Source organism: Salvelinus fontinalis, chromosome 11 (assembly GCF_029448725.1).
Source record: "Salvelinus fontinalis isolate EN_2023a chromosome 11, ASM2944872v1, whole genome shotgun sequence".
Classification (NCBI taxonomy): Eukaryota; Metazoa; Chordata; class Actinopteri; order Salmoniformes; family Salmonidae; genus Salvelinus; species Salvelinus fontinalis.
The window spans coordinates 45,433,412-45,456,863 of NC_074675.1; the positions used below are offsets into that span (position 1 = coordinate 45,433,412).

General features: G+C 44.0%; 1 protein-coding gene across 2 annotated transcripts; it reads left to right on the plus strand.

Moving 5' to 3' along the window:
• The first annotated feature begins 773 nt into the window (after positions 1–773).
• On the plus strand, positions 774–21,548 carry LOC129865829 (uncharacterized). Of its 2 annotated transcripts, none has more exons than XM_055938851.1 (5): positions 774–1,201; positions 1,322–1,407; positions 18,825–18,933; positions 19,074–19,198; positions 19,657–21,548. In XM_055938851.1, exons 1-5 carry the CDS (start codon positions 934–936, stop codon positions 20,788–20,790), a joined length of 1,722 nt encoding a protein of 573 aa, XP_055794826.1. In that variant the 5' UTR covers positions 774–933; the 3' UTR covers positions 20,791–21,548. The 2 variants fall into 2 exon arrangements, with proteins under 2 accessions (XP_055794826.1, XP_055794827.1); XM_055938852.1 differs by having other exon boundaries at positions 1,082–1,217.
• The last annotated feature ends 1,904 nt before the right edge of the window (positions 21,549–23,452 follow it).

The window sequence follows — 23,452 nt, forward strand, 5'->3', positions numbered from 1 at the left end:
GGGGAATTTCCAACACAACACCAACATCACAAATAAGGGATCCGGGTGACTCATAGTGAAATGGAAACCCAAACCGGGGTGGTGCGAATAGTTTCCAATAGAAAGGAATTTTCATTTGGCAGGATTTGCAGAGGAGCTTGGGAAGATGACTTTTGTAGACCTGAGGCCAGAGATCAAAATCAAGAGCATCATTATGGTGAGAAGCGGTTCGGACAGAGCTGGGGTTGCCCAGAATTCAAATCCTGGAATCTGGAAGATGAGTTAGATAAGTCAAAATGGCAATGCAATGTGGGTGTAGAGTAATTGTTTTTATTTGAAATGCTACCTCAGTGATGATTCATGTCGCAACCATAGATGTGCGGTACTGTGATACCAACGTAGTTTTCGTAGAGGACTGTCAGATTTATTAAAATGTTCTCATCTTTCTGTTCATTTTCTATTGAATAATGTTATATGACTCATGAATTAAATACATTTTAACAGATTAAATAAGATTATTGACATGTTTTAAATGTGTTTTTTTGCATTTCTCCTGGTATTCTAAATATACTGTAGTTGATTAATATTGAGATTACAGTGGGAAGGCACATTTTAAAATAGAAAGACAATTTATAGCCTATGAAGTTAATATAATATTGTTTGACCAGTGACAGCATAGTTGCTTGCTTAATAGTTGTGCAAGTACATTTTAAATACATTTTAAAATCTTAATCTCAAATTCAAATCATAAAATTCTAAATTCATTTTGGTACTTGCACCACACCATACAGCATGACCAACACGTCAATAGCTCCTCCCCAAATAGGAAGTCATGCACAAGCATTGTTTACAATTTGCCAGGCAAAGGTAGAAGACAACGTGAATTACGTGTAGGTTTTGATGACAATTCATCACATTATTGTTTTCTAAAAAAAGTTTAAGATTTATTAGCAAATGACAATGGAGAATGCTGGCCACTTTCAAAGTCAGCTAACCTCTCTCATGAACGCGGTAGTGACGGCAGCGGTCGTGGAAATAGTCCGACTTGTAGAGGACAGTGCCGTGGTCCTTCGCCAACAGTTGTCCAAGAGTAAACTGGAGAACGAAGCATTAAAAGTCGAAAACGAATCGAATAAAAAGAAGCTGCACATTTTGGAAGAAGAGTCGAAGGTGGCAAAGCAGCGTTCTGTCGCTCGTCGTCATGAAGCTGATGGCAGGAAATGTAACTTGTGTGGATGGTTGGAAACTAAGTTGATTGCATTGGCTTTGTTACACGATTTATTTTTTGGCAAATAATCAAACATGTATTTTATGGTTTCTTCTGTTTATGGTAATTGTATAGATGAATTTGTCCACACAAAAGAAGATGGAAAGGGAGAGAAGACAGGTGCAGGGCTGCAATCTCAGGAGCTGGCTGGCCAATCCCAGGTTTGTATACGGGCATTTCCATGTAAAAGGCCCATGAGTACTAATTATGTGCAGTTCATAGGAGCACATCAAATTTGGTGTCAAATGAAAGCTAAGAGGCTATATGATTTTTTAAATTAAGGCATATATAAATGTTTCAACCATTTTCCATCCTAAAAATTAGGAATAAGCAAAGACTGATTTCTGGGTCAAACATGGAAAATGGATCTTACAACTAAGATCAATTATTCTAACTTCCGGCGCCGACAGAGATGGCCGCCTCGCTTCGCGTTCCTAGGAAACTATGCAGTATTTTGTTTTTTCTTACATTGGTACCCCAGGTAATCTTAGGTTTCATTACATACAGCCGGGAACAACTACTGAATATAAAATCAAATCAAATCAAATTTTATTAGTCACATACACATGGTTAGCAGATGTTAATGCGAGTGTAGCGAAATGCTTGTGCTTCTAGTTCCGACAATGCAGTAATAACAACAAGTAATCTAACCTAACAATTCCACAACTACTACCTTATACACGCAAGTGTAAAGGGATAAAGAATATGTACATAAAGATATATGAATGAGTGATGGTACAGAACGGCATAGGCAAGATGCAGTACATGGTATAGAGTACGGTATATACCTATGAGATGAGTACTGTAGGGTATGTAAACATAAAGTGGCATAGTATAAAGTGGCTAGTGGTCCATGTATTACATAAGATGGCAAGATGCAGTAGATGATATAGAGTACAGTATATACATATACATAAGAGATGTGTAATGTAGGGTATGTAAACATTATATTAGGTGGCATTGTTTAAAGTGGCTGGTGGTACGTTTTAACATAATTTCCATCAATTCCCATTTTTAAAGTGGCTGGAGTTGAGTCAGTATTTTGGCAGCGGCCGCTAAATGTTAGTGGTGGCTGTTTAACAGTCTGATGGCCTTGAGATAGAAGCTGTTTTTCAGTCTTTTGGTCCCTGCATTGATGCACCTGTACTGACCTCGCCTTCTGGATGATAGCGGGGTGAACAGGCAGTGGCTTGGGTGGTTGTTGTCCTTGATGATCTTTATGGCCTTCCTGTGACATCGGGTGGTGTAGGTGTCCTGGAGGGCAGGTAGTTTGCCCCGGGTGATGCGTTCTGCAGACCTCACTACCCTCTGGAGAGCCTTACGGTTGTGGGCGGAGCAGTTGCCGTACCAGGCGGTGATACAGCCCGACAGGATGCTCTCGATTGTGCATCTGTAGAAGTTTGTGAGTGCTTTTGGTGACAAGCCGAATTTCTTCAGCCTCCTGAGGTTGAAGAGGCGCTGCTGCGCCTTCTTCACAACGCTGTCTGTGTGGGTGGACCAATTCAGTTTGTCCGTGATGTGTACACCGAGGAACTTAAAACTTTCCACCTTCTCCACTACTGACCCGTCGATGTGGATAGGGGGGTGCTCCCTCTGCTGTTTCCTGAAGTCCACAATCATCTCCTTTGTTTTGTTGACGTTGAGTGTGAGGTTATTTTCCTGACACCACACTCCGAGGGCCCTCACCTCCTCCCTGTAGGCCGTCTCGTCGTTGTTGGTAATCAAGCCTACCACTGTAGTGTCGTCCGCAAACTTGGTGATTGAGTTGGAGGCATGCATGGCCACGCAGTCGTGGGTGAACAGGGAGTACAGGAGAGGGCTCAGAACGCACCCTTGTGGGGCCCCAGTGTTGAGGATCAGCGGGGTGGAGATGTTGTTACCTACCCTCACCACCTGGGGGCGGCCCGTCAGGAAGTCCAGGACCCAGTTGCACAGGGCGGGGTCGAGACCCAGGGTCTCGAGCTTGATGACGAGTTTGGAGGGTACTATGGTGTTAAATGCTGAGCTGTAGTCGATGAACAGCATTCTCACATAGGTATTCCTCTTGTCCAGATGGGTTAGGGCAGTGTGCAGTGTGGTTGCGATTGCGTCGTCTGTGGACCTATTGGGTCGGTAAGCAAATTGGAGTGGGTCTACTAGGGTGTCCGGTAGGGTGGAGGTGATATGGTCCTTGACTAGTCTCTCAAAGCACTTCATGATGACGGAAGTGAGTGCTACGGGGCGGTAGTCGTTTAGCTCAGTTACCTTAGCTTTCTTGGGAACAGGAACAATGGTGGCCCTCTTGAAACATGTGGGAACAGCAGACTGGGATAAGGATTGATTGAATATGTCCGTAAACACACCAGCCAGCTGGTCTGCGCATGCTCTGAGGACGCGGCTGGGAATGCCGTCTGGGCCTGCAGCCTTGCGAGGGTTAACACGTTTAAATGTTTTACTCACCTCGGCTGCAGTGAAGGAGAGCCCGCAGGTTTTGGTAGCGGGCCGTGTCAGTGGCACTGTATTGTCCTCAAAGCGGGCAAAAAATATATTTAGCCTGTCTGGGAGCAAGACATCCTGGTCCGCGACGGGGCTGGTTTTCTTTTTGTAATCCGTGATAGACTGTAGACCCTGCCACATACCTCTTGTGTCTGAGCTGTTGAATTGCGATTCTATTTTGTCTCTGTACTGGGACTTTGCCTGTTTGATAGCCTTGCGGAGAGAATAGCTACACTGTGTGTATTCGGTCATGTTTCCGGTCACCTTGCCCTGGTTAAAAGCAGTGGTTCGCGCTTTCAGTTTCACGCGAATGCTGCCGTCAATCCACGGTTTCTGGTTTGGGAATGTTTTAATCGTTGCTGTGGGTACGACATCGTCAATGCACTTCCTAATGAACTCGCTCACCGAATCAGCATATTCTTCAATGTTGTTGTTGGACGCAATGCGGAACATATTCCAATCCGCGTGATCGAAGCAGTCTTGAAGCGTGGAATCAGATTGGTCGGACCAGCGTTGAACAGACCTGAGTGCGGGAGCTTGTTGTTTTAATTTCTGTTTGTAGGCTGGAATCAACAAAATGGAGTCGTGGTCAGCTTTTCCGAAAGGGGGGCGGGGGAGGGCCTTATATGCGTCGCGGAAGTTAGTATAACAGTGATCCAGAGTTTTGCCAGCCCTGGTAGGACAATCGATGTGCTGATAGAATTTAGGGAGTTTTGTTTTTAGATTAGCCTTGTTAAAATCCCCAGCTACGATGAATGCAGCCTCAGGGTGTGTGGTTTCCAGTTTACAGAGAGTCAGATAGAGTTCGTTCAGGGCCATCGATGTGTCTGCTTGGGGGGGGAATATATACGGCTGTGATTATGACCGAAGAGAATTCCCTTGGTAGATAATGCGGTCGACATTTGATTGTGAGGAGTTCTAGATCAGGTGAACAGAATGACTTGAGTTCCTGAGTGTTGTTATGATGATCAGACCACGTCTCGTTAATCATGAGGCATACCCCCCGCCCCTCTTCTTACCAGAAAGATGTTTGTTTCTGTCTGCGCGATGCGTGAAGAAACCAGCTGGCTGCACCGACTCCGTTAGCGTCTTTTGAGTTAGCCATGTTTCCGTGAAGCAGAGCACGTTGCAATCCCTGATGTCTCTCTGGAATGTTACCCGTGCTCGGATTTCATCGACCTTATTGTCAAGAGACTGGACATTGGCGAGTAGTATGCTAGGGAGTGAAGCGCGATGTGCCCGTCTCCGAAGCCTGACCAGGAGACCGCTACGTTTGCCCCTTTTACGGCGTCGCGTAGGCTCCCCGGCTGGGATCAGGTCCATTGTATTGGGTGGAAGGCAAAACACTGGATCCGTTTTGGGAAAGTCATATTCCTGGTAGGAACGGTGGTTAGTTGACGTTAATCGTATATTCAGTAGTTCCTCCCGACTGTATGTAATGAAATCTAAGATCACCTGGGGTACCAATGTAAGAAATAACACATAAAAAAACAAAATACTGCATATTTTCCAAGGAACGCGAAGCGAGGCTGCCATCTCGCTCGGCGCCGGAAGTTGTTTAAAAGTAAGTAGTTTAAAAATATAAGAGCAACGTCAACTCCCTATCATTACGACCAGGAATATGACTCTCCCGAAGCGGATCCTGTGTTTTGCCTTCCACCCAGTAAAATGGATCTGATCCCAGCCGGCGACCCGAAACAACGACGCCGTAAAAGGGGCAAACGAAGCGGTCTTCTGGTCAGGCTTCGGAGACGGGCACATCGCGCTGCACTCCCTAGCATACTACTCGCCAATGTCCAGTCTCTTGACAACAAGGTTGATGAAATCCGAGCAAGGGTTGCCTTCCAGAGAGACATCAGAGACTGTAACGTTCTTTGCTTCACGGAAACATGGCTCACTCGAGAGACGCTAACGGAGTCGGTGCAGCCAGCTGGTTTCTTCACGCATCGCGCCGACAGAAACAAACATCTTTCTGGTAAGAAGAGGGGCGGGGGGGTATGCCTTATGATCTACGAGACGTGGTGTGATCATAACAACATACAGGAACTCAAGTCATTCTGTTCACCTGACTTAGAATTCCTCACAATCAAATGTCGACCGCATTATCTACCAAGGGAATTCTCTTTGATTATAATCACAGCCGTATATATTCCCCCCTCAAGCAGACACATCGATGGCCCTGAACGAACTTTATCTGACTCTATGTAAACTGGAAACCACACACCCTGAGGCTGCATTCATCGTAGCTGGGGATTTTAACAAGGCTAATCTGAAAACAAAACTCCCTAAATTCTATCAGCATATCGATTGTGCTACCAGGGCTGGTAAAACCCTGGATCATTGTTATTCTAACTTCCGCAACGCATATAAGGCCCTCCCCCGCCCTCCTTTCGGAAAAGCTGACCACGACTCCATTTTGTTGCTTCCAGCCTACAAACAGAAACTAAAACAAGAAGCTCCAGCGCTCAGGTCTGTTTAACGCTGGTCCGACCAATCTGATTCTACGCTTCAAGACAGCTCCGATCACGTGGATTGGGATATGTTCCGCATTGCGTCCAACAACAACATTGACGAATACGCTGATTCGGTGAGCGAGTTCATTAGAAAGTGCATCGGCGACGTAATACCCACAGCAACGATTAAAACATTCCCAAACCAGAAACCGTGGATTGATGGCAGCATTCGCGTGAAACTGAAAGCGCGAACCACTGCTTTTAACCTGGGCAAGGTGACCGGAAACATGACCGAATACAAACAGTGTAGCTATTCCCTCCGCAAGGCAATCAAACAAGCTAAGTGCCAGTATAGAGACAAAGTAGAGTTGCAATTCAACAGCTCAGACACAAGAGGTATGTGGCAGGGTCTACAGTCAATCGCGGATTACAAAAAGAAAACCAGCCCCGTCGCGGACCAGGATGTCTTGCTCCCAGACAGACTAAATAACTTTTTTGCTCGCTTTGAGGACAATACAGTGCCACTGACACGGCCCGCTACCAAAACCTGCGGGCTCTCCTTCACTGCAGCCGAGGTGAGTAAAACATTTAAACGTGTTAACCCTCGCAAGGCTGCAGGCCCAGACGGCATTCCCAGCTGCGTCCTCAGCGCATGCGCAGACCAGCTGGCTGGTGTGTTTACGGACATATTCAATCAATCCTTATCCCAGTCTGCTGTTCCCACATGTTTCAAGAGGGCCACCATTGTTCCTGTTCCCAAGAAAGCTAAAGCAACTGAGCTAAACGACTACCGCCCCGTAGCACTCACTTCCGTCATCATGAAGTGCTTTGAGAGACTAGTCAAGGACCATATCACCTCCACCCTACCGGACACCCTAGTAGACCCACTCCAATTTGCTTACCGACCCAATAGGTCCACAGACGACGCAATCGCAACCACACTGCACACTGCCCTAACCCATCTGGACAAGAGGAATACCTATGTGAGAATGCTGTTCATCGATTACAGCTCAGCATTTAACACCATAGTACCATCCAAACTCGTCATCAAGCTCGAGACCCTGGGTCTCGACCCCGCCCTGTGCAACTGGGTACTGGACTTCCTGACGGGCCGCCCCCAGGTGGTGAGGGTAGGTAACAACATCTCCACCCCGCTGATCCTCAACACTGGGGCCCCACAAGGGTGCATTCTGAGCCCTCTCCTGTACTCCCTGTTCACCCACGACTGCGTGGCCATGCACGCCTCCAACTCAATCATCAAGTTTGCGGACGACACTACAGTGGTAGGCTTGATTACCAACAACGACGAGACGGCCTACAGGGAGGAGTTGAGGGCCCTCGGAGTGTGGTGTCAGGAAAATAACCTCACACTCAACGTCAACAAAACAAAGGAGATTATTGTGGACTTCAGGAAACAGCAGAGGGAGCACCTCCCTATCCACATCGACGGGACAGTAGTGGAGAGGGTAGTAAGTTTTAAGTTCCTCGGCGTACACATCACGGACAAACTGAATTGGTCCACCCACACAGTCAGCGTTGTGAAGAAGGCGCAGCAGCGCCTCTTCAACCTCAAGAGGCTGAAGAAATTTGGCTTGTCACCAAAAGCACTCACAAACTTCTACAGATGCACAATCGAGAGCATCCTGTCGGGCTGTATCACCGCCTGGTACGGCAACTGCTCCGCCCACAACCGTAAGGCTCTCCAGAGGGTAGTGAGGTCTGCACAACGCATCACCGGGGGCACTACCTGCCCTCCAGGACACCTACACCACCCGATGTCACAGGAAAACCATAAAGATCATCAAGGACAACAACCACCCGAGCCACTGCCTGTTCACCCCGCTATCATCCAGAAGGCGAGGTCAGTACAGGTGCATCAAAGCAGGGACTGAGAGACTGAAAAACAGCTTCTATCTCAAGGCCATCAGACTGTTAAACAGCCACCACTAACATTTAGTGGCCGCTGCCAACATTCTGACTCAACTCCAGCCACTTTAAAAATGGGAATTGATGGAAATTGATGTAAAAATCTATCACTAGCCACTTTAAACAATGCCACTTAATATAATGTTTACATACCCTATATTACTCATCTCATATGTATATACTGTTCTCTATACCATCTACTGCATCTTGCCTATGCTGTTCTGTACCATCACTCATTCATATATATTTATGTACATATTGTAATACTGCATTGTCGGAATTAGAAGCACAAGCATTTTGCTACACTAGCATTAACATCTGCTAACCATGTGTATGTGACAAATAACATTTGATACTACTACTATTACTAGAGGTCGACCGATTATGATTTTTCAACGCCGATACCATCTCTTGGAGGACCAAAATAAGCCGATACCGATTAATCGGTCAATTTTTATATATATATTTGTAATAATGACAATTACAACAATACTGAATGAACACTTATTTTAACTTAATATAATACATCAATAAAATCAATTTAGTCTCAAATAAATAATGAAACATGTTTAATTTGGTTTAAATAATGCAAAAACAAAGTGTTGGAGAAGAAAGTAAAAGTGCAATATGTGCCATGTAAAAAACGTTTAAGTTCCTTGCTCAGAACATATGAAAGCTGGTGGTTCCTTTTAACATGAGTCTTCAATATTCACAGGTAAGAAGTTTTAGGTTGTAGTTATTATAGGACTATTTCTCTCTATACCATTTGTATTTCATATACCTTTGACTATTGGATGTTCTAATAGGTACTTTAGTATTGCCAGCCTAATCTCGGGAGTTGATAGGCTTGAAGCCATAAACAGCACAATGCTTGAAGCACAGCGAAGAGCTGCTGGCAAATGCAGGAAAGTGCTGTTTGAATGAATGCTAACGAGCCTGCTGCTGCCTACCTCCGCTCAGTCAGACTGCTCTATCAAATCATAGACTTAATTGTAATATTATAACACACAGAAATACGAGCCTTAGGGCATTAATATGGTCAAATCCGGAAACTATCATTTCAAAAACAAAACGTTTATTCTTTCAGGGAAATACGGAACCGTTCTGTATTTTATCTAACGGGTGGCATCCCTAAGTCTAAATATTGCTGTTACATTGCACAACCTTCAATGTTATGTCATAATTATTTACAATTCTGGCAAATTAATGACGGTCTTTGTTAGGAAGAAATGGTCTTCACACAGTTTGCCACGAGCCAGGCGGCCCAAACTGCTGCATATACCCTGACTCTGCTTGCACAGAACGCAAGAGAAGTGACACAATTTCCTTAGTTTAAAAGAAATTCATGTTAGCAGGCAATATTAACTAAATATGCAGGTTAAAAAATATATACTTGTGTATTGATTTTAAGAAAGGCATTGATGTTTATGGTTAGGTACACATTGGTGCAACGACAGTGCTTTTTCACGAATGAGCTTGTTAAATCACCTGTTTGGCGAAGTAGGCTATGATTCAATGATACATTTAACTGGCACCGCATCGATTATATGCAACGCAGGACAAGCTAGATAAACTAGTAATATCATCAACCATGTGTAGTTAAGATTGATTTTTTTGATTTTTATACGATAAGTTTAATGCTAGCCAGCATCTTACCTTGGCTCCTTGCTGCACTCGCATAACAGGTAGTCAGCCTGCCACGCAGTCTCCTTGTGGGGTGCAATGTAATCGGCCGTAATCGGTGTCCAAAAATGCCGATTACCGATTGTTATGAAAACTTGAAATCGGCCCTAATTAATCTGCCATTCCGATTCATCGGTCGACCTTTAACAACAACTACTACTACTACTACTACTACTACTACTACTACTACTACTACTACTACTACTACTAATACTAATACTAATACTAATACAAAGAGAATCGCAAAGATCCTGTAAAACAAACAAAACCAATGTAGAGATCTGGCCGGTCTTGGGCAATCGTCTTCCACAGCTTCAGATGAGAAGGTGCTGTTCAGCTGGGCAGTAGTTTAAGTGGAAAAAGTGGAGTGGGTGTTTTCTTAAACTACATCTAGCAGAGAAAGTCTAACAAGGTATTTGAAATGCATCAAAACACAATGTTACCACTACCAACTAATATCAACATTTAAATGTAGTTTTGCAGAAATCATTAGCCTGTAAGTTTAGGAAATAAATTGTTATACTTTTACCAAAACACCACATATCTTCAAGTGGGAAGATTATGAAAGTTTACAGAAGTAAAAATTAAAAGTAGAGCTACCAATTAGTTGTAGTTTACTGATCATTTGGTTTATGATTTATTAAGTGATTAAAATGTATCACTCTGTTTCCAAATCGGTAACTGAATGACCAAAAAATGATTAGCAAAATGGCTGCATCTGAATTGGCTACAATAGGAAATCATAGTGGACACAAACCACAGTTGTGTCTCCTGCTACTGTCCTCTCTTCCTCTGGTATAACTGTTATGTTCAGCTCATAGTGTCTCCTGCTACTGTCCTCCCTTCCTCTGGTATAACTGTTATGTTCAGCTCATAGTGTCTCCTGTTACTGTCCTCCCTTCCTCTGGTATAACTGTTATGTTCAGCTCATAGTGTCTCCTGCTACTGTCCTCCCTTCCTCTGGTATAACTGTTATGTTCAGCTCATAGTGTCTCCTGTTACTGTCCTCCCTTCCTCTGGTATAACTGTTATGTTCAGCTCATAGTGTCTCCTGCTACTGTCCTCCCTTCCTCTGGTATAACTGTTATGTTCAGCTCATAGTGTCTCCTGCTACTGTCCTCCCTTCCTCTGGTATAACTGTTATGTTCAGCTCATAGTGTCTCCTGTTACTGTCCTCCCTTCCTCTGGTATAACTGTTATGTTCAGCTCATAGTGTCTCCTGTTACTGTCCTCTCTTCCACTGACATACTGTTATGTTCAGCTCATAGTGTCTCCTGCTACTGTCCTCCCTTCCACTGACTGTTATGTTCAGCTCATAGTGTCTCCTGTTACTGTCCTCTCTTCCTCTGGTATAACTGTTATGTTCAGCTCATAGTGTCTCCTGTTACTGTCCTCCCTTCCTCTGGTATAACTGTTATGTTCAGCTCATAGTGTCTCCTGTTACTGTCCTCCCTTCCACTGGGATACTGTTATGTTCAGCTCATAGTGTCTCCTGTTACTGTCCTCCCTTCCTCTGGTATAACTGTTATGTTCAGCTCATAGTGTCTCCTGTTACTGTCCTCTCTTCCACTGACATACTGTTATGTTCAGCTCATAGTGTCTCCTGTTACTGTCCTCTCTTCCACTGACATACTGTTATGTTCAGCTCATAGTGTCTCCTGTTACTGTCCTCTCCTCCACTGACATACTATTATGTTCAGCTCATAGTGTCTCCTGTTACTGTCCTCCCTTCCACTGACTGTTATGTTCAGCTCATAGTGTCTCCTGCTACTGTCCTCCCTTCCACTGACTGTTATGTTCAGCTCATAGTGTCTCCTGTTACTGTCCTCTCTTCCACTGACTGTTATGTTCAGCTCATAGTGTCTCCTGCTACTGTCCTCCCTTCCTCTGGTATAACTGTTATGTTTAGCTCATAGTGTCTCCTGCTACTGTCCTCCCTTCCTCTGGTATAACTGTTATGTTCAGCTCATAGTGTCTCCTGTTACTGTCCTCCCTTCCTCTGGTATAACTGTTATGTTCAGCTCATAGTGTCTCCTGCTACTGTCCTCCCTTCCACTGACATACTGTTATGTTTAGCTCATAGTGTCTCCTGTTACTGTCCTCCCTTCCTCTGGTATAACTGTTATGTTCAGCTCATAGTGTCTCCTGTTACTGTCCTCCCTTCCTCTGGTATAACTGTTATGTTCAGCTCATAGTGTCTCCTGCTACTGTCCTCCCTTCCTCTGGTATAACTGTTATGTTTAGCTCATAGTGTCTCCTGCTACTGTCCTCCCTTCCTCTGGTATAACTGTTATGTTCAGCTCATAGTGTCTCCTGTTACTGTCCTCCCTTCCTCTGGTATAACTGTTATGTTCAGCTCATAGTGTCTCCTGCTACTGTCCTCCCTTCCTCTGGTATAACTGTTATGTTTAGCTCATAGTGTCTCCTGCTACTGTCCTCCCTTCCTCTGGTATAACTGTTATGTTCAGCTCATAGTGTCTCCTGTTACTGTCCTCCCTTCCTCTGGTATAACTGTTATGTTCAGCTCATAGTGTCTCCTGCTGCTGTCCTCCCTTCCACTGACATACTGTTATGTTTAGCTCATAGTGTCTCCTGCTACTGTCCTCCCTTCCACTGACATACTGTTATGTTTAGCTCATAGTGTCTCCTGCTGCTGTCCTCCCTTCCACTGGTATAACTGTTATGGTCAGCTCATAGTGTCTCCTGTTACTGTCCTCCCTTCCACTGGGATACTGTTATGTTCAGCTCATAGTGTCTCCTGTTACTGTCCTCCCTTCCTCTGGTATAACTGTTATGTTCAGCTCATAGTGTCTCCTGCTACTGTCCTCCCTTCCACTGGTATAACTGTTATGTTCAGCTCATAGTGTCTCCTGTTACTGTCCTCCCTTCCACTGGGATACTGTTATGTTCAGCTCATAGTGTCTCCTGTTACTGTCCTCCCTTCCTCTGGTATAACTGTTATGTTCAGCTCATAGTGTCTCCTGTTACTGTCCTCCCTTCCACTGACATACTGTTATGTTCAGCTCATAGTGTCTCCTGTTACTGTCCTCTCTTCCACTGACTGTTATGTTCAGCTCATAGTGTCTCCTGTTACTGTCCTCTCTTCCACTGACTGTTATGTTCAGCTCATAGTGTCTCCTGCTACTGTCCTCTCTTCCACTGACTGTTATGTTCAGCTCATAGTGTCTCCTGTTACTGTCCTCTCTTCCACTGACTGTTATGTTCAGCTCATAGTGTCTCCTGCTACTGTCCTCTCTTCCACTGACTGTTATGTTCAGCTCATAGTGTCTCCTGCTACTGTCCTCCCTTCCACTGACATACTGTTATGTTTAGCTCATAGTGTCTCCTGCTACTGTCCTCCCTTCCTCTGGTATAACTGTTATGTTCAGCTCATAGTGTCTCCTGTTACTGTCCTCTCTTCCACTGACTGTTATGTTCAGCTCATAGTGTCTCCTGCTACTGTCCTCCCTTCCACTGACATACTGTTATGTTTAGCTCATAGTGTCTCCTGCTACTGTCCTCCCTTCCTCTGGTATAACTGTTATGTTCAGCTCATAGTGTCTCCTGTTACTGTCCTCCCTTCCACTGACATACTGTTATGTTTAGCTCATAGTGTCTCCTGCTACTGTCCTCCCTTCCTCTGGTATAACTGTTATGTTCAGCTCATAGTGTCTCCTGTTACTGTCCTCCCTTCCACTGACATACTGTTATGTTTAGCTCATAGTGTCTCCTGTTACTGTCCTACCTTCCTCTGGTATAACTGTTATGTTCAGCTCATAGTGTCTCCTGTTACTGTCCTCCATTCCACTGGCATACTGTTATGTTCAGCTCATAGTGTCTCCTGCTACTGTCCTCCCTTCCACTGACTGTTATGTTCAGCTCATAGTGTCTCCTGCTACTGTCCTCCCTTCCACTGACTGTTATGTTCAGCTCATAGTGTCTCCTGCTACTGTCCTCCCTTCCACTGACTGTTATGTTCAGCTCATAGTGTCTCCTGTTACTGTCCTCCCTTCCTCTGGTATAACTGTTATGTTCAGCTCATAGTGTCTCCTGCTACTGTCCTCCCTTCCTCTGGTATAACTGTTATGTTCAGCTCATAGTGTCTCCTGCTACTGTCCTCCCTTCCACTGGGATACTGTTATGTTCAGCTCATAGTGTCTCCTGCTACTGTCCTCCCTTCCACTGACTGTTATGTTCAGCTCATAGTGTCTCCTGTTACTGTCCTCCCTTCCACTGACTGTTATGTTCAGCTCATAGTGTCTCCTGCTACTGTCCTCCCTTCCACTGACTGTTATGTTCAGCTCATAGTGTCTCCTGTTACTGTCCTCCCTTCCACTGACTGTTATGTTCAGCTCATAGTGTCTCCTGTTACTGTCCTCCCTTCCACTGACTGTTATGTTCAGCTCATAGTGTCTCCTGTTACTGTCCTCCCTTCCTCTGACTGTTATGTTCAGCTCATAGTGTCTCCTGTTACTGTCCTCCCTTCCACTGACTGTTATGTTCAGCTCATAGTGTCTCCTGTTACTGTCCTCCCTTCCTCTGGTATAACTGTTATGTTCAGCTCATAGTGTTTCCTGTTACTGTCCTCCCTTCCACTGACATACTGTTATGTTCAGCTCATAGTGTCTCCTGTTACTGTCCTCTCTTCCACTGACTGTTATGTTCAGCTCATAGTGTCTCCTGCTACTGTCCTCTCTTCCACTGACTGTTATGTTCAGCTCATAGTGTCTCCTGTTACTGTCCTCCCTTCCTCTGGTATAACTGTTATGTTCAGCTCATAGTGTCTCCTGCTACTGTCCTCCCTTCCTCTGGTATAACTGTTATGTTCAGCTCATAGTGTCTCCTGTTACTGTCCTCCCTTCCTCTGGTATAACTGTTATGTTCAGCTCATAGTGTCTCCTGCTACTGTCCTCCCTTCCTCTGGTATAACTGTTATGTTCAGCTCATAGTGTCTCCTGTTACTGTCCTCCCTTCCACTGACTGTTATGTTCAGCTCATAGTGTCTCCTGTTACTGTCCTCTCTTCCACTGACATACTGTTATATTCAGCTCATAGTGTCTCCTGTTACTGTCCTCTCTTCCACTGACTGTTATGTTCAGCTGATAGTGTCTCCTGCTACTGTCCTCCCTTCCTCTGGTATAACTGTTATGTTCAGCTCATAGTGTCTCCTGCTACTGTCCTCCCTTCCTCTGGTATAACTGTTATGTTCAGCTCATAGTGTCTCCTGTTACTGTCCTCCCTTCCACTGACATACTGTTATGTTCAGCTCATAGTGTCTCCTGTTACTGTCCTCTCTTCCACTAACTGTTATGTTCAGCTCATAGTGTCTCCTGTTACTGTCCTCCCTTCCTCTGGTATAACTGTTATGTTCAGCTCATAGTGTCTCCTGTTACTGTCCTCCCTTCCTCTGGTATAACTGTTATGTTCAGCTCATAGTGTCTCCTGTTACTGTCCTCTCTTCCACTGGTATAACTGTTATGTTCAGCTCATAGTGTCTCCTGTTACTGTCCTCCCTTCCTCTGGTATAACTTATGTTCAGCTCATAGTGTCTCCTGTTACTGTCCTCTCTTCCACTGACATACTGTTATGTTCAGCTCATAGTGTCTCCTGCTACTGTCCTCCCTTCCACTGACTGTTATGTTCAGCTCATAGTGTCTCCTGTTACTGTCCTCTCTTCCACTGGGATACTGTTATGTTCAGCTCATAGTGTCTCCTGTTACTGTCCTCTCTTCCACTGGGATACTGTTATGTTCAGCTCATAGTGTCTCCTGTTACTGTCCTCTCTTCCACTGACTGTTATGTTCAGCTCATAGTGTCTCCTGTTACTGTCCTCCCTTCCTCTGGTATAACTGTTATGTTCAGCTCATAGTGTCTCCTGTTACTGTCCTCCCTTCCTCTGGTATAACTGTTATGTTCAGCTCATAGTGTCTCCTGCTACTGTCCTACCTTCCTCTGGTATAACTGTTATGTTCAGCTCATAGTGTCTCCTGTTACTGTCCTCCCTTCCACTGACTGTTATGTTCAGCTCATAGTGTCTCCTGTTACTGTCCTCTCTTCCACTGACTGTTATGTTCAGCTCATAGTGTCTCCTGTTACTGTCCTCTCTTCCACTGACTGTTATGTTCAGCTCATAGTGTCTCCTGTTACTGTCCTCCATTCCACTGACATACTGTTATGTTCAGCTCATAGTGTCTCCTGTTACTGTCCTCTCTTCCACTGACTGTTATGTTCAGCTCATAGTGTCTCCTGCTACTGTCCTACCTTCCTCTGGTATAACTGTTATGTTCAGCTCATAGTGTCTCCTGCTACTGTCCTCTCTTCCACTGGTATAACTGTTATGTTCAGCTCATAGTGTCTCCTGTTACTGTCCTCCCTTCCTCTGGTATAACTGTTATGTTCAGCTCATAGTGTCTCCTGCTACTGTCCTACCTTCCTCTGGTATAACTGTTATGTTCAGCTCATAGTGTCTCCTGTTACTGTCCTCCCTTCCACTGACTGTTATGTTCAGCTCATAGTGTCTCCTGTTACTGTCCTCTCCTCCACTGACATACTGTTATGTTCAGCTCATAGTGTCTCCTGTTACTGTCCTCCCTTCCACTGGTATAACTGTTATGTTCAGCTCATAGTGTCTCCTGTTACTGTCCTCTCTTCCACTGACTGTTATGTTCAGCTCATAGTGTCTCCTGTTACTGTCCTCTCTTCCACTGACTGTTATGTTCAGCTCATAGTGTCTCCTGTTACTGTCCTCTCTTCCACTGACTGTTATGTTCAGCTCATAGTGTCTCCTGCTACTGTCCTCTCTTCCACTGACTGTTATGTTCAGCTCATAGTGTCTCCTGTTACTGTCCTCTCTTCCACTGACTGTTATGTTCAGTTCATAGTGTCTCCTGTTACTGTCCTCTCTTCTACTGACTGTTATGTTCAGCTCATAGTGTCTCCTGTTACTGTCCTCTCTTCCACTAACTGTTATGTTCAGCTCATAGTGTCTCCTGTTACTGTCCTCTCTTCCACTGACTGTTATGTTCAGCTCATAGTGTCTCCTGTTACTGTCCTCTCTTCCACTGACTGTTATGTTCAGCTCATAGTGTCTCCTGTTACTGTCCTCTCTTCCACTGACATACTGTTATGTTCAGCTCATAGTGTCTCCTGCTACTGTCCTCCCTTCCTCTGGTATAACTGTTATGTTCAGCTCATAGTGTCTCCTGCTACTGTCCTCTCTTCCACTGACTGTTATGTTCAGCTCATAGTGTCTCCTGTTACTGTCCTCCCTTCCTCTGGTATAACTGTTATGTTCAGCTCATAGTGTCTCCTGTTACTGTCCTCTCTTCCACTGACATACTGTTATGTTCAGCTCATAGTGTCTCCTGTTACTGTCCTCCCTTCCACTGACTGTTATGTTCAGCTCATAGTGTCTCCTGTTACTGTCCTCTCTTCCACTGACATACTGTTATGTTCAGCTCATAGTGTCTCCTGTTACTGTCCTCTCCTCCACTGACATACTGTTATGTTCAGCTCATAGTGTCTCCTGTTACTGTCCTCTCTTCCACTGGGATACTGTTATGTTCAGCTCATAGTGTCTCCTGCTACTGTCCTCCCTTCCTCTGGTATAACTGTTATGTTCAGCTCATAGTGTCTCCTGCTACTGTCCTCCCTTCCTCTGGTATAACTGTTATGTTCAGCTCATAACTTTATTTATTTTCCTTTCCAGTGGGGGTCAAAGCAAGAGTGTGAAAACAGTCTGGACAACCCCCTCACTCTCCCTGTCTCTCTTCTGTCTCTCTCCAATTGGCTCTTACTGACGCCTACCCATGAGTCCCCTCTCTTTCCATTTACTTTAACCAGCCACCTCACCCACTGAGCACCAGGTTTCCATGGACGTTGAAAAGTAGTTGAAATTTGGTCAATCCACATCTGAACCAATCATAGACATCTGTTTCACAAGTTTGGACAACAGTAGCGAAAAGTAGAGTATAGGTCAGTACAGTTGGAGAGCTCCTGTAAAATATTGTACATATTCAGTTGATTTAAGTGTTATTTTTTAAATTGTATTATGTTTTTGTGTGTTTGATAACTGAATTGAATTTCTAGTGAATATGTCTAGTTGCCTTGACCAGTGGAATGGCAGGTTGATTTGTTTGCTTAGCTACCTGACTGTTTGCATTACAAAGATGCATTCAGCACCGCTTCTAGTTTCACCCAGCCAAAGTGAGAGGACTGCAGTGTGGAGATGGCAGAGGGCTCCCTTGTAGTGAGGGTGGCTTTATACACTGGACGGACGTGTGGTGAGCTTTTAGCGCCGTATCGGACGCAGAAGAAGCGTCACCCAAGTGGATGTTACATATCACTAGTGGAGGAGTCGTCCTGTGGCTACCGAGGGCTGTGGACTGAGAACAACGTCAGGACCGGCTAACCAACTCCACCATCATCTAACCTGTCCCTCCCTAGTACCATCTAACTCGGCTGCCAGACGAATAGAAGCCTTCACCAAGAGCAGGCACCATCTGAAGCTGTCAAGAATTCACTCTCATATTTTTTCTTAATTTTTCTTACTGCAGTTTTGTGTTCTGTTACCGATTTGTACTGTGATGTCCAAACTTGTGAAACATCGACGTCCGTGATTGGTACAGATTTGGTCAAGCCCGGACCAACCAAATGTGGTAACCAGTATTTAGAATAATACTCAAAAGGATATTATATTTTTGTACCATGAAGAGAATGACATTCTTAATTATGCATTTCTGTGTAGTACTAATCATAGACCCATAATGTCATTCTGTCACCATAATTGTGTTATAGGGTGTTAATCCACTTAATTTACTGTAGTTCAATAACTAAAATAGATTTTTTTTCAAAGTGAAGGTGTCATGTCATTGCTGACATCCCATTCTTTCTGCAGACATCATTCTGTCTTAATTCAAAGTAGATATTTAAGAGTTCTTGGAAAATGTTGTAACATAAAAAAAAGAGATTTCACTCATTCTGTTACCAAACTTTACATCTGCACTGCTCTTCGTGTCAATTCGTTTTTGTAAAATTTTCAGTGGAAATTGTTAAAAGTTGTTACCATGGAGAAGGATGGAATGAAAGTACTTCGCATCAAGAAGGAAATAAATGATGACACAGAACATGACACACCATCTCCAGTGACAGGTGAGTGTGACAGTTTGACGTATAACAGTTCTATGTTTGAGAATAGTACATAACCTTTTGCCCAGACTGTACATATGAACCTTTTTGTAGTGAACTTCAAACGCTGTATTTACTGTAATGGCACCTGTGTCTGTTTTCAGATGAGCAGCTGTGTCCCAAAGTGGACATGTTGTTTGATAAGGAGTGGAGCCAAAGCCTGTGGCCAGACGACAGTAAAGACAGAACAGAGGAAGAAACTCCAGGATCATCAATGACCCAGCATCAGGTCAGTCCACTTTCCATCAGAGTTTAAAAATAAATCTTAGTTAAGGCCTATGTGATACAAACACACATGCTGTTGAGATGGTTGGTTGTGAGATATACAGATCTATTGAGCCATGTTTTGGTCATAAAAAAAACAACTAATCAGAGACATGACAAAAGATGGGAAAGGGAAGTAAAATACAACAGTCAAATAATCAAACCCAAACAATGGAAATGTTCTTCAAGAAGTGAACCCGTTCCAGTCATCTTAGTGTCTCCAAAGGTCCAGCAGCATCTGGAAATGAACAACAAACTCAATCCTCTAAAAAGACAGCTAGGACCGATACATAAAAAAAAAACCATGAAGCTTTTGGAATGTACAGAAGTGGCGTGTTGTATCGACATAAGCCTCTGATTACCAGGCAGGCTACCAAGTCCCTCTATGTGTTTACTTACATAGAGTTGGTCGTCTTCTTACAGAACGGAGGTTTACTACAGTGCAGTAAGCTGAATCCCTCCACTCCCATCCTCAAAGTCTTCTGTGATCCTGAACGAGACACGTATCCCGACTACCGACTGAAGAGGGAATCTCTGAATTATCTGTTCTCCTTGGCCCTGACTGGTCAAGACAGACAGACGGCAACATTCAAAATCCTCGTCTTTATTTACTGGTTGGCCCACGGGACCTCCTATAAAACTGTCTCGGAGACTTTCGGAATCCCTCTGTCCAATGCTACCAGCATCGTCCGCGACGTTGCGGACAAACTGGTCAAGCTCTCTCTGAAGATTGTGAACAAGCCCTCTTCAAGCGAGCTGGCTGTCACGGTGCAAGGGTTCGGCAGACTGGCCCGTCACCCGGTGTTTGAGAAGGCTGTGGGGGCCATAGGTGGGTGCCACGTCAGGGTCAAGATCCCCGGTGTACCGCAACCCCAACAGCGTCCAGGTGACCAGCCCCTCCCTGAGAAGGCCCTCCCCACCATCAACTTCCAAGGGGTCTGCGACCACACGGGCAGCTTCATCGACGTCTTCGCGGGGCTGCCTGGGTCTATGACCGACGTGAGGATCCTGAGGCACAGTCCCCTTTACAAATGTGCCCTCTACCCTCCACCCGGATGCTTCCTCCTAGGCAACGGCGGGTACCCTTGCCTACAGACGCCTGTGTGCCTCATCACACCCTATTCAAAGTCTGACCAGAACCCGGTGCACGTCCAGTTCAACCAGCACCACGCCATGGCTCTCTCCTCCATCGAGAGGACCTTCAGCATCATGAAGAAGCGCTGGCACATGATCTTCCTGCAGCCTCTTGAACTCCACCCGAGCTTCATCCCCAAAGTGCTAGCGGTGTGCACCGTGCTACATAACATCTGCCTTAGGTCGGGAGACTTGCTGGAGCCAGTGAAGATTGAGGATGGAAGCAAGGTGACAGAGGCTCTGAAGGAGTGGCTAACGTCCAATGAGACCAGCGGAGAGGTGTTGAGGGACAGTTTGGCTAAACAGATCTCTACAATGAAATGCATGGCCACTGTGAAAGATGAGCGAGGTACATCTGCACCAGAAAACATGACGGCAGTGCAAAAAGAACACGCTTACAACATAGTGGTGATGGAACATTGATTTGGTGATCACAATTGATGGGTCGAATAAGTCACCATCAGTCACCGATTACACCACTGGCTAGCTGTGATACTTCATGAGCCCATAAGTGGTGGTGGAACTGTTACTACTGACATTTTTCACTTTTTCACTAAAACAATTAAGCATAGTCACCTCATATGCCAGTGTTTCTATACCAAAAATCATCCACTTTATTTCAAATATTATTTCCTTTATACCGTACACAGTATAGTGAAACACGATTTGGATTATGTTTTTGTGAGTGGTGTAAATGAGTGGGGCAGGTATTTGAACTTATTGCTCTCTTTTTGATCAATTCAGTGATTATTACAAGTGTTTTCTACTCAATGAGTTATACTGTATACTCTAGATGACTGATAGGGGGCGCTACCACCTTGCCTCCATCTTGGCATTCCCTTATTTAGCATCAAAATTAAGTGAAAAAATATATGAACATTTTCCTTAAAGTACATTTATTTTTTTAGATTACTAATGTTACCGTCCCCACTACAACAACAAAAATACTTAAATACATGTAATTTTGTCCTTGAAACATTTAGTTAAACTACTGTAGAATTCCTTTCATTCCTATGGAGGACTGCTCCTACTAGGGGTGTCATATGGCCGACAGGTGGCTTCAAAGCCTCTCAATGGCCAATACATTGCATTAGTAGACCTTGGTTTATATACATTGTTTCTACTTGTTACATTTTCTTTTTCTGTTGAGTTGAAAATAAAGCAATATATCTACCTCCAAATCCTTTGTAATGCGAATGGATAATTTTTTTCTTGTGCCTTAGCCTTTCTGCCCTATAATACTATGGTTTATTCAAATGTGTGTGTGAGAAGTTTTTCCTGAATTTAATGCAGTAGTTTTGGCTTAGAAAAACTGAAAGGTTATGTTACTTCCCAAAGGTACCGCCAGGAGGCACTGAATGAATTAGCGTTATTACTGAATGGATACTCAAAGCAGGGGGGTTTAAATCTGTCTTCAGGGACCCGCAGCCGTTTCATGTATTTGAACTATTCCATAGCTAGCTCACCTGATTCAACTTGTCACCTAAGCATCAAGTCCTTGAATAGGTGAGTTGGGTCAAGGCTACAACAAAATTGTGAAACATCCGGGTGGGCTCCCCAAGGAGAGGTTTGAAAACCCCTACCCTATAGTCAGCAGGCTGTGGTATGCAATCAAGTCTTTGATTAAAGCATTCTTCATTGTGCCACCTAAAGGGACATTTTTACCTTAGAGAAAAATACGACATGAAAGGTTCAGCGGAGTCAATCACCACCTTCCGGAGACACCTGAAACCCCACCTCTTCAAGGAATACCTAGGATAGGATAAAGCAATCCTTCTGCCCCCCCCCCCCCCCCCCCCTTAAAAGATTTAGATGCACTATTGTAAAGTGGCTGTTCCACTGGATGTCATAAGGTGAATGCACCAATTTGTAAGTCGCTCTGGATAAGAGCGTCTGCTAAATGACTTAAATGTAATGTAAATGTAAATGTTAAATGTTCATGGTGCCAGGCTAATTTCAACCACCAATGCACTCCGTGATAAAACAGACCAAAGCACTCTTGCATCCTCAAGGCATATATTATTTTGGCAACTGATTTCATTGTTTCATTGATTCTCATTTATTATTTGGACTTTTCACAGAGAAGGAAAAGGAGAGTTGTAAATTATGTGGATGATTGGATTAAAGAGGATGAGGACATCCTAGAGCAAACCCATGGAAGTGCAAGTGTTTGGCGAGTAACCATATTTAGTTTTGTGAAGTGCATATGTTCCGTGCTCACTTAATAGCACTCAATGAATAGTCAAAATCAAACGATTCAATTATTTTACAATTGAAACATTGTTTTAAAATCAACAAATCATTCTTCTCCATGTTTTTTGCAGATTGATACTTCAGTCAATCCACTCAGTGATTTGTCAGATTTGAACAGAGACGCTTTCCACATTTTGCAGCCAAGAGAATTACATGGCTAGGATAACAGAGTTGGAGAGGCAGGGTCTGTTAAGGACAAACAGCAGAATTGTTGGGGAATACCAATGCCAACGGTGGTGGAAAAAGTACCCAATTGTCATACTTGAGTAAAAGTAAAGATACACTTTTACTTAACACTTTTAACTTAATTTTCTATTAAGTTAAGTCACCCAATAAAATACAACTTGAGTAAAAGTCTAAAAGTATTAGGTTTTAAATATACTTGTAAAGGCTAAAATATACTTAAGTATGAAAAGTAAAAGTAAAAGTATAAATCATTTCGCATTCTTTTTATTAAGCAAACCACAATATTTTATTTTAAATTTACGGATAGCCAGGGGCACACGCCAACACTGACATAATTTACAAATTAAGCATTTGTGTTTAGTGAGTCCGCCAGATCAAAGGCAGTAGGGATGACCAGGGATGTTCCCTTGATAAATGTGTGAATTTGACAATTTCTCTGTCCTGCTAAGTATTCGAAATGTAACTAGTATTTTGTGTGTCAGTGAAAATGTATGGAGTAAAAATTCCATTATTTTCTTTAGAAATGTCTCAATTTACATCAACATAGCTCAGGCAGTAGGAAACTCTCATCCATTTATATGCAGATGATAGTCTTATACTCAGCTGGCCCCTCCCCGGATTATTAAACTCTCTACAACAAGCTTCC

What these genes read in the sequence shown, in the direction of transcription:
- LOC129865829 (XM_055938851.1), top strand. Translation starts at nt 934, where the DNA reads ATGACAATGGAGAATGCTGGCCACTTTCAAAGTCAGCTAACCTCTCTC. An exon ending in TGAAGCTGATGGCAGGAAAT is followed by an intron (nt 1,202 to 1,321) that starts GTAACTTGTGTG and finishes GTAATTGTATAG; the next exon opens with ATGAATTTGTCCACACAAAA. An exon ending in CACACCATCTCCAGTGACAG is followed by an intron (nt 18,934 to 19,073) that starts GTGAGTGTGACA and finishes GTCTGTTTTCAG; the next exon opens with ATGAGCAGCTGTGTCCCAAA.